The sequence below is a fragment of the Plecotus auritus genome, assembly GCF_963455305.1.
Source record: "Plecotus auritus genome assembly, chromosome: 9".
Taxonomy (NCBI): domain Eukaryota; kingdom Metazoa; phylum Chordata; class Mammalia; order Chiroptera; family Vespertilionidae; genus Plecotus; species Plecotus auritus.
In genome coordinates, this window is record NC_137783.1 from 46,703,194 (window position 1) to 46,714,859 (window position 11,666).

The 11,666-nt window shown below is 41.5% G+C and overlaps 1 protein-coding gene across 3 annotated transcripts in view; it reads left to right on the forward strand.

Moving 5' to 3' along the window:
* Positions 1-11,666, forward strand: part of OIT3 (oncoprotein induced transcript 3) — a 27,442-nt gene that overhangs the window by 12,875 nt on the left and 2,901 nt on the right. For all 3 annotated transcript variants that reach the window (XR_013959103.1, XM_080642569.1, XM_080642570.1), the window contains exons 4-8: positions 887-1,009; positions 1,917-2,039; positions 3,686-3,846; positions 5,315-5,730; positions 11,023-11,122. Coding sequence is in view for 2 of the 3 variants with exons in the window: in XM_080642569.1 (XP_080498695.1) it covers positions 887-1,009; positions 1,917-2,039; positions 3,686-3,846; positions 5,315-5,730; positions 11,023-11,122 (923 nt within the window). In the remaining variant the exon portion in view is untranslated. The remainder of the gene's footprint in view (positions 1-886; positions 1,010-1,916; positions 2,040-3,685; positions 3,847-5,314; positions 5,731-11,022; positions 11,123-11,666) is intronic.

Consider the following 11,666-nt stretch of genomic DNA (forward strand, 5'->3'; position numbering starts at 1 on the left):
GGACTGGGCTTGGGCTCCCGGGGTTTCTGCAGGCTTTTCCTCTCCTAGAGCTTCAGGCAGAGAGCTTCCTTACTGCCTCCCTGGGCCTCGCAGCAAAGTGCTTCTCCCAACTCATTATGGGGAGACCTGCCAGGGTCCTGGACAGGGTTTCAGTGCCCGTCACCTCCTTCCCTAGGCCCAAGGCCATGCTTCCTGCCACCTCGGGGGTGTTTAAACCCCAGTCCCTGGCTTAGGTCCTATGTCCAAGCCATGACAAATTTAGCTCCCACGCTTCCTTTTCTTTTGTTTGTAGAAGGAAGGGGGTCGACATTTTTTGCCAATTGTGCATTTTTTTATGGCAAGAGTCCCTTCTTTCATCAGATTCTTCCAATGACTTGACAATCATGAAGTACAATGTGAGACTATTCCAACATTTAAGAGAAATTTCGAGGGCAGTTGCTCATGTATGGCAGAAAACTGCCTCAGAAATGTTGTCAGATATTTTCTTCTGTAATGTACATTCCCTTAATGCCTTTAAAACACGGTTTGATTTCTAAGTTTTTATTTATTTGGTAAATCTTCAGGAGCTCATTGGAGAAAGTGAGATTCACCAATGCAAATAAATAGGTGAACGTAGGTGACAAAAGGAACTTTATTTCCCCACAGCTTTGCCCTTAGGAGGGAATTGGCAAGGACGTAGGTGCCTTCTGCTTCAGCAGAGGGCAGATGGACAAATAACTTAGTTGAGGAGTCCTGGTTGATAGAAGTGATTATACTGGATCTCAGCCAGGGGGTTGGGCTGTGGAAAGTGTATCAGCAGTAAATGAAAAGATGTGGAGATTCTGCTAAGGGGGTTGAGAGTTTAAGTTGCTCAGCACCATGTAAATGGTGTGTTTCTTTTCTACAGATGAAAATGAATGTGAACAAAACAATGGTGGCTGTAGTGAGATCTGTGTAAACCTCAAGAATTCATATCGCTGTGAGTGTGGGGCTGGCCGTGTGCTAAGAAGTGATGGCAAAACTTGCGAAGGTGAGAATGGGTAAGAAGGATTCAGATCAAGAGCCCAGGCCATTGGCTTATTTTCTGCTGTTCATGAGACTGCCCACTGTTAGAAGAGAGTAACAGTGTGGCTGTGTAAGGGAATGACAGAGAGTTCATCATCGTCAAGGATGCTTGCAGATAGAAGTCACTGTTAATTTTGTCTCAAGGTTTCACAGAAGGGAGTTGCATTTTGCAAGAGGTAAAGAGCCACATATTTGGAAAATAAAACTGGGTATTCTGTGTTTCTCAAACTTTAATGTGCCCACAAATCACCTGGGTTCTTGTCAGAATGCAGATTCTGGTTGAGGTCTGGGATTGGGCCAAGATATTGCATTTCTAAATAACTAACTTCAAGGTGACACCTATGCTTTGACTCTAAGGATCACACCGGGAGTAGCAAGGTAATAGGGGCGGGTAACATAACAAGTGGTTTACAGCAGCAATGGGGAAACAGAAGGACTGGGGATCCAACCAACTGGCAAAAACTCCGATCCATCTAGCTGGTCCAATCAAATTCTATTCTGTTCCTTTTACATCAATAATACTCTTATAGAATTTTGAATTGAGCGAACTAAATATTACAGCAATTAAGAAATTACTTTTGGGTCTTCATTTCCCCAAACATAGTAATCATTAAAATACAGACAAATCCAGATTGAAGGGCATTCTACAAAATGACCAGCTTAAGTGGGTAGAGCTGTGGATGTTGTAAGATTGCTCTTTATAGCTGTAACATTTAATACACGTATTTTGTGGGCTTTCCTACTTCTCAGTGACTGTTAGGCCCCAGTGACGAGTAAAGTTAAGCCCTGATGCAAAGTGCCATCCCAAGAACCAGAATTTCGGGGAAGGAGGGCTCCAAGATTATCCCCTTTTCTTTTGGTTTTTATTGCAGACATTGAAGGATGCCACAATAGCAATGGCGGCTGCAGCCATTCTTGCCTTGTGTCTGAGCAGGGCTATCAGTGTGAATGTCCCCGGGGCTTGGTGCTGTCTGAGGACAACCACACTTGCCAAGGTAGTACTTGCAGGGGCTTGACCTCTGCTCTGATTCATGCTTCCTCTCCCCCTCCCATCTCCCTGCCTTCCTCACCCAGATGTGTCAAGATCCTCATCTTTTAGAACGCCAGCTCTTTCAGCAGTGTGTGTCCCTGCATCTTCATTCTGGAAACATTCAAAAGAGAAAAGACCTAAGAAAAGATTACCAAAAAGACAATTTTACTTTGCTTTTTTAAAAAGTGTGGTGAAAAATATATAACATAAAATGTACCATCCAAACCAATTTTAAGTGTATAGTTCAGTAGTGTTAAGTATAGTCACATGGTTGTATAACACATCTCCAGAACTTGTTCACCTTGCAAATCTGCAACTCTACACCCATTTCTAAATAACTAATAACTTCCCATTTCCCTCTCTCCCAGCATACAGTATTTGTCTTTTTGTGACTGATTGATTTCACTTAACCTAATGGCCACAAGGCTCATCCATGTTGCAGCATATGACAGGATTTCCTTCCTTTATAAGGCTGGATAATATTCCATTGTATGGATATACCACATTTGTTTACTCAGTCATTCATGGATGGACATTCGGGTTGCTTCTACCTCTTGACCATTGTGAATGGTGCTGCTATGGATGTGGGCATGCAAATATCTTTTTGAGATCCTGCTTTTCATTCTTTTCGAAGAATATCCAGAAATGGGATTTCTAGATCATTTGGTTTCCTTTGCTTTTTCATCTTTGATTTCCCCCCTCTAATTTCTGTTACTAATTGTAAAACTAATACTCAATTTAGAAATGTAAGACATCAATGCAGTTCTTCTATTTTCTAGCAGATTATTGGGCTGTGAAACTAAGTTGAAAGCCCTAGAGAACTGATTCTTCTTCCTGCACTTACAATACAAGCCTCAACAATCCTCTGAGAACTGTTTTCTGGAAATCTGGTTATTTCTGTCTAGAACATTATTTCATTCATCCAGCAAATATTTAATGAGCAACTATCTCTGATTTATTTTTACTATACCATTTGTTATGATATGTCCTCAAACATTGATATTTTCCTCACATATTTCCACAGTACCCATACATATTCCTTTTAGGGTGTTTGTAGAGTTGGAAGAAGTGAACATGGGAACCCTGAGGAAAAGCAACCTTTTTATATTCAGTGAAAGTGCAATTTATAGCCAGGGTTATGGTTTACTGAACAAAGACAATTCAGAACTCCTCCCCAAGTGCATTAACACTGCTTTTATTACCTGTTTTATGGAGCAGTAATTAACAGTAAAGTCAAAGCGGTACCATTATATAATTTAAGCCTGTATCAAAGCAGTCGTTTTCTGAATTGCCAATAAATTGTGTTTGTGCTAAAAGTTAATCCTCCGGGTGTCTCAGTTCATGGAGTTATGCTAGCCATGCTTTGAAATGTCTGTCAAATTGAAACTTGAACATACTAGTTACTCATTTGGGGGGTAATATACTCAGGAGCATAATTTGACCACAGCTTTGGGAGTTAGGAGTCCTGGTTTTATTCACCAACCTGTTTAGAGCCTCATAGATTTCCTTGAGGATAGAACAAAAAGCTGAAGCTGCATGATGGTGAAATTAATCCTTCTAGAAGCCTTCACTCAGGTTCTCGGTTCTAACAGCAGCCCCTTTCTGCCGCAGTCCCCGTGTTGTGCAAGACCAACACCATCGAAGTGAGCGTCCCCAGGGACCTGGTCGGCGGTCTGGAGCTCTTCCTGACCAACACCTCCTGCCGAGGAGTGTCCAATGGCACCCACATCAACATCTTCTTCTCCCTCAAGACGTGTGGCACGGTAGTCGATGTAGGTTCCTCCTGGAGGACACTGGGGAATGACCAACAGCCGGTCATTGGGGAGGTGGTTGACAGAGGTATGCGGTATGGCTGGTCTGAGAGGAAATGTTTCCATATGAAAGAATGGATTTCAAAAAATCTAATGCCACTCATTTAACAAATCTATTATTGCGCATGTGCTGTGGTCCTGGCACCATGGGGATAGGAAGTTAAAACGAATTCCACTATTTCTGTTCTCAAATGGCCTGGTCGCCAACATGTGTAGACATTGTCCTGAGTGCATCAGCACCGGTATTGTCTCACTTGAAGAAAGCAACTGATATACATGGTAGTCCACTTATGAGGCAGCAATGAGTCCAAGTATTGAGCCACGTGGAGGCAAAAGGTTTGTACTTTCATCCAGGAATCTGTGCACATCCCTCTGCTGGGGAGTCTAAGGGATATAAAATAAAGATTCCTGATTTTTAGAAACATATACAGTAGTATTGAGATGACTATACACACAAAATATAAAAAAAGAGATAGTGATCCAGGTGAGAGGGGCTGTAGGAAGCCAGAAAGGGACAGACCCTGGAACAGCCAAGACAAGTAGGACTTGAACTGGGGTGGAAGCATGAGTGTGGTTGATACGTGGTTGAAAGGCGGAGAGCAGAAGAACGGGCATTTCAGATGGGAAACAAATGAAAAAGTCCCAGAGACAAGAATCCCTAAGTGTATGCTGGGCACTGGGGCCTGACGGGCAAGGAATTCATTTTGGGGGAGAAAACTGGAAGAGAGATGCTCTCAGAGATCTGCCTTGTGCCTAGGGTGAGGACTTGGGGTTCAGCAGGCACTGTCATGATGATGACATCAGACGTGTGCAGGAAGGAGGGGGAAAAGAGGACCTGGATCCTGGGGATCAGTGCAGAGGCCCTTGTCATCATTTAAACAAATAGTTGGGGTTTTTTTTAATCTGATTAAGAAAAAATCAGAGTGCTAATAAGACCTGGGGTGAGATATGGAGGAGATGTTCCAGGAGAAGGCGGTCCCACTTTAGGCAAGTTGTGTTTATTCTCTCTGTGCATAATAGCATGGAAATGCCCTGTGAGGCGCCAGACAAGGCTGGACATAAATAACTGGAAATCATGTAGCAGCTGAAGTACTACGTGCGGATGAGGTCAGCATAAGGTCATGCTGCAGCAGGATCACCAGGTCTAGGATTACAGAAAAAATAACATTCAGAAGCTGCTCTCTCCTAAAACATACGAGCTTTGAATGTGCTGATTCTGCATAGCTCAGGTTTTAGGAGTAATATTCCAAAGGAATGTGTGGGTTGACCATGAAGTAATATGCAAAAAATTATTTAAAAGCTTCAGGCTTCAGCAACCAAATTTCTAATGTGTTTTGAGGTTTGGAGAATGTTATGATTAAGAGGAGGGGGGGAAACTGTAGAAATGAACGTAAAATCTCTTTCCTCTCTTCGCCCTGGCCTGGCTCAGGTGGTAAATGACAAGATCGTGGCCAGCAACCTTGTGACGGGTCTACCCAAGCAGACCCCAGGGAGCAGCGGGGACATCATCATCCGAACGAGCAAACTGCTGATCCCTGTGACCTGCGAGTTCCCGCGCCTGTACACCATTTCTGAAGGATACGTTCCCAACCTTCGAAACGCCCCGCTGGAAATCATGGGCCGCAGTCATGGAATCTTCCCGTTCACTCTGGAGATCTTCAAGGACCACGAGTTCGAAGAGCCTTACCGGGAAGCTTTGCCCACCCTCAAGCTTCGAGACTCCCTCTACTTTGGCATTGAGCCCTTGGTGCACGTGAACGGCTTGGAAAGCCTGGTGGAGAGCTGTTTTGCCACCCCCACTTCCAAGATCGATGAGATCCTGAAGTACTACCTTATCCGGGATGGGTAATTATGCTGCTTAAACCACTTATTACTCCCAGTTCACATCCGACCTCTAAGTGCACAAGTATACTCGGTCATTTCTCAGAATGACTTGGCACTCTTGTGAGCTCTTAATTAATTTAGAAACCATTTATTGACATTTTGGAGGTGGAAACTGGTGAGGGAGAGGAGAATCAAAAATGACTCCAAGGGATCTGGCTCAGATGACCACCTACATGCCATTAATCAAGACAAGAGGATATAAGTAGAAAAGCAGATTTGAGGTTAAAATATTGAGTATGATAATTCTAAATAACAATATTGAATTGTAAACGCCAGCAGGACGCACAGGAAGAGAAGTCAAGGGGCATTGGGAAATTCATATCAGTTAGACCCAGGAACAAGGTCAGGACCAGAGGTAAAAGAGAGAATCACCCCTGTTTGTGGTCGAAACTGTGGGATTGATTAACCTGCTCAGAGAGGGCAGAACATGAGTGCCAGGTGGGGGCTGACAAGTGCGAGGGGATGTGGAACTGGAAGCAGCGAATGTAGACTCCTCTTCTAAGACACTTGTTTAATGAAGAAGTAGTTGGTAGCTTTTAGGAGAAGAAAGATCAAGCCAATGTACTTTTGTTAGCTTGCTTTCTACAAAGGGGACTTCCATATTCCCTAAGGCTCCTTGGATTACTAGTAAGAACCGTGTGTGTCTCAAGGTGTCATTGGAAGCTCAGCAGTTATCACGCCCTTTGCTCACGTTCCCAGAGTGTGCACACTGCAACCCACACTCAGAGTGGCAGCTCACCAGTGTCTTCCTTGTCCTCATGTCAGGTGGCATGTCTCAGACAGGGTCGGTAGCTGCAGAGTAAAGGGAAATGGCCTCGTAAGATCGCAGCAAGTATGCCTCCTGCCTTGCACCTCACTACCTGGCCCAGTAGACCCTTCGAAACATCTGCTTTGCTTTTACTTTTCCACATCTCTCACCACTGCTGCCAACAATCTCTTGCTAAGTGATTTTCAATCCCTGATGCACATTAAGATCAACAGAGAAACTTAAAAAAAAAAAAAAAAAAAAAAAAAGCCCAGCTGGTGTTGCTCAGTGGTTGCATGTCAACCAGGCGATCATGGTTCAATTCACAGTCAGGTCACATGCCCAGGTTGCAGGCTTGTTCCCCAGTAGGGGGCATGCACGAGGCAGCTGATCAGTGCTTCTCTTTCATCATTGATGTTTCTCTTTCTCCCTCTCCCTTCCTCTCTGAAATCAATAAAAATATATTTTAAAATAATAATAACGAAGCCTCATTCTCTCTATTCCACTCTTACTGACTTAATTCCAGCCCTCAATATCTTTCAAGGGGACAGCTAATACAGCCACCTAACAACACAGCCTCCTAACTCTCAGTTCTGGGCTCCAGGGTCCCTGGGTAGCCAGGCAAAAGGAAAACATACAGATTGTCACACCCCTGCTGAAAACTTTTTAATGGCTCTTGATTTCCTTTGGTTGGTAAATGTAACTGTTCACCAGAGGGAATGCTTCTGGCTTCAGATTCCTGTCATCTCCTTGGCGTGCTTTTAGAATATGGAAATTTGTCATTCTGAGCTGCTTTGGATGGCCAGTAACAGGTCTCACAGGGATCCACGGTCTTTTTTTTTTTGAATTATTGCCATCTTAGAGTGATCTCCAGAAAGTTTTAAAAGGAAAAGTAGAAGCACCCTTTTTTATTTTTATTTTTTTTAGTCACATACTCAATGCTATGTAGATTAGGGAATTGATTTCCTTTCAGGAGAAGAGTGGATTTTGGCTCCTTTTTGATTTTTTTTTTACAGTTTTATTGGAGTACAATTGGCATACAATAAATACACATATTTAAAGTGTACAGTTTGTATATATTCATGAAGCTATGACTACCATCAAAATAGTGAGCATTTCTCTAACATCAAGAGTTCTCTTCTGCCTCATATTTCCTTTGCAAAAATAAATATATTATCATTCCTCACTTACTGGGAAAACATGTAATCTGCAACCTCAATTAAGCTTGTGAAGTTTATTAATATATTCATTATTCAGACTCTCAGTTAAGGACATCTTTTATTTTAAACAGTTCTAAGAAGCTGTGCTACTTAATTTTCCAGCCCTCAGTGCATACAAAGCAGAAAAAAAGAAAGCTGTGGAAGAAATTAAAATGCTTAAAAAGTAGAAGGCAAGAACTCAAAGACACAGCTGTGTAGGCCAATTTAGTAAACAGGCAAATAGTCCCATCTCCAGTACAGTAATGGGACTACAGTAATGGGGCACATGAGATAATCCCTCAAAATAAAATCCAGCTCTCAGCATGCCTCACTGTGCCTCCCCCTCTGACCTCTACCTTCTCCAGTTTCTGCTCAGGCCCAAGGGAACTGTGAGCAAGTCCCAAACTCTATTGTCCTTATACCCTCCTGACTCTGCACCTGCTATTCCCTCTGTCTTCTTTCTTCCTGTGTGATTTTTACCAGTCCTTCAAGATTCAGCAAAGTTATTTCCTCCATGAAGCCTTCCTGGATTCCTTCCAGCCTGACTAGAAACCATCCTTCCTTCTACTTCCTCTTCAATGCCTAGCCTTAGTGAGAATCACTGAATATTTGCCTAATAAATTATTTTTTTAAATTTTATTTCCCATCTCCATTTATCTCCCATTTGCTTTCTTCTACCTCTTCCCACACCCCCTTCCCTCTGACAATCACCATACTGTTGTCTGTGTTCATGAGTCTCTCTTCGTTTTTGCTTAATTTCTTCACCTTTCTCACATAGCCCCCAATCTCCACCCCTCTCTGACAGTAATCAGTCTGTTTTCTGTAACTATGAAGTCTAATGAGTCTTTGAATAAGTATAATAATAGTGCAGAGCCCTTAAATAAACATAATGTAACACTTATAAATTGATGATTCATTGTCCTTCGCTTAAATTTAAATGAGGCTGGTTTCCCCAGATATTTAACACATGACTCACCTCCCTCTAGTTAGAGTTGATATATGCTCTGAGAATGCAAAATAATTTCATACCAGCCTAGGAAAGTAGAATTAGAAAATTAATCTCTAGAAAAAGAAATCTATTGAATTCCAAAATCAAATATTGGGCAACTTTTGGATGACCAGTTTCTTTGGATTGTCATATATCATTGGCCTTTCTTTTAGCAGGTGAACTTAAAGCTGATAGGACTAGCATTGTCTAATCACAGTAAACACCAAATCAAGAGCCAGAATTTGTCCTGGGTCTTAGTTTGCAATGTGTTACCCAGAAACAGCTCTTTCTGCCTCATTTTCTCTTTTAAAGAAAAAGTATAGTATTTTTATTTATTTTTAAATTTAATAGTATATTTTATTCAACCAAGTTTCTCCAAAATATTACCATTTCAACATCTAATCAATAAAACTCTATTAGTAATTATTTTACTTAGACTGCTAAGTCTTTGAAATCTAGTGTATATTTACACTGTAAATACATCTCAATTCATTTTTATTTTTTGTTTGTTTTTTTGGTTAATTCTCACCTGAGGATATATATTTTTCCATTGCTTTTTTTTTTTTTCAAAGAGAATGGGGCTAGAGAGGGGAGAGAGAAAGAAACATCAACGTGAGAGAGCCAATCAACTGGTTGCCTCTTGCACACACCCCAACAAGGAGTGGAGAGTGAGCCTGCAACCCAGGAACGTGCTCTTGACTGGGAATCAAACTTGTGACCCTTCAGTGTGCAGGCTGATGCTCTAACCACTAAGAACACCGGCCAGGGCTATTTTATTTTATTTTTATAATTGATTTGAGAGAGAGAGAGGAAGGGAGAGAGACACAGAGAAACACTGATTTGTTGTTCCACTTATTTATGCCTTCATTGGTTGATTTTTGTATGTGCCTTGACCAGGGATCGAAACCGTAACCTTTGATGTATCAGGACAATACTCTAACCAACTGAGCTACCTGGCCAGGGCCTTTATTTTATCTTTTTATTCCCAATTTCCCAGCCCCTACCACTTTCAGATAAAGAAAATTTGAAAATGCTGAAACACTTAGTGAAAATGCCATTTTAATATTGTTACATTATTATAATAAATATTGGACTATAAGCTCTTGATTTCATAGACTATATTATTCATCTTTATGTCCTCTGCAGCACCCAGCAGAGTGTATTGCACAGATTAGATGTGCAATAGAATTTATCATAGAACATAATTAGAAGATGATAAAAATTAATTTCACCTAAGAAAAATGAAAATTAACACAAGAAATAATAGAAACTCATTATGCGTTTAGGTCCTCTTCAATTCAGAGGAATAAGATAGTAATAGAAATACAAGTCAAAATGCCTTATTTTTAAACAATTTTATTGGATTTTTTACTGTATTGAAAGGGCAATTAGCAATTCCTAGAAAGTGGCCTATTAGCACAAGGAGCAGGCATCCAGTTTCACAGGCTTTTCTATCTGGTTTTCCCCACTTTTCCCCTGGCCTGGTAGACAGGCACTATTAGGTATCCATAAAAAGAAAAAGGTACTTATAAAAAGAAAGTTCATTTAGACTTCATAATGGAAAAGATAATACAAGTGTGACCCTTCGCCTTCCATCTTTAAGGAGAAAAGGTTCGTAATGCTAAACCTTGGCCTCAAACTGGAGAATCCATAATACTTATTTTCCCCCAGCTAATGCTGAGGTGAGCCTAGGAGTTCACTTTAAGCAGTAGATCTAAGATTAAAACCCCAAAACCCTGCCAAGCTACAACTTAGTATTAAATTTGGGAAGAAGAATTAAAACAATTTGGAAGTGAATGACTTTTCCCCAATAGAACCAGTTATTTTTTCTCTAAGAAACTTGGATCTTTATGCAGCTCTTTGATGCATGAATTGGGGTTGGCTCACCCTTGAATTCCCTTCAGGGGTGACTATCTATTAGGTATTCATAAATATTTATGAAATCTAAAGAAAGGCCTTCTCAAACCAATAATAAAGTATGGGAATGCAGAATTCCTGCAACATATTACGGATGAAAATACAAAAGGTACCTTTGAAATAAATACTGTTGCTGTTGCTAATACTTCAAATACACTGACTTAACAGGAGGTCCTTGTGCCCAGTTTGTGGGTACAGTGAATGACAGATGGGACAGACAGTGCTAATGAGCAGGGCTGGGTCTGAAGGGAATTTCCTTTTTCCTTCATTCTCAAAAAGCTTGAGTGCAGCCCAGCCTCCTCCACCCAGTTTCCCTCTCCTTGGACCAAACCCGCTGGCCTGGATTGATTTTCCACCTCTGCCTAAGCAATCAGGTCTTACGTGCCACCCTACCCTACTTTCAGCTGTGTTTCAGATGACTCAGTGAAGCAGTACACATCACGGGATCACCTAGCAAAGCACTTCCAGGTCCCAGTCTTCAAGTTTGTGGGCAAAGACCACAAGGTAAGCTGAACCCCACCTACCAACCCACTACCTGAGCCTTCCCTCTTAATATCCCATCTTGGTGACATTCTTTGAGCCACAGTTATAATCTGCATTACCTCTATGAAAAATGCTGTAAAGTTGGCCATCTAGAAGCTTAGCACCTTCATGAATGTCATAATTATCTGCCCCTCCCAATAAAATAGCTTTGTTTGTTCAAAGAAAGTACTAGATGATCACAGTTTTAAATCCTTGTGGGCAGGTATGGGTGAAAAAGCCTGTGTGGTGGTCACATGGCAAAAAATATGCACAGGAAATTCACAGAAAACACGAACAGTGAAATATTCAGTGAAAGTAGTACTTAAAATGCCAATTAAAACCATTATAAGACTCTATTAATACATATCTATACTAATAAAAGGGTAATATACAAATTGGTCAAGTCGCCCTTGCAGTAACAACTGAACAGCAGGCTGCCTGGGGTGACAAGGCCAGCAGGGGGGTTAGTGAGGGACGACCAAACAACTGAACAGCAGGCTGCATGGGGCAACCAGGCCAGCAAGGG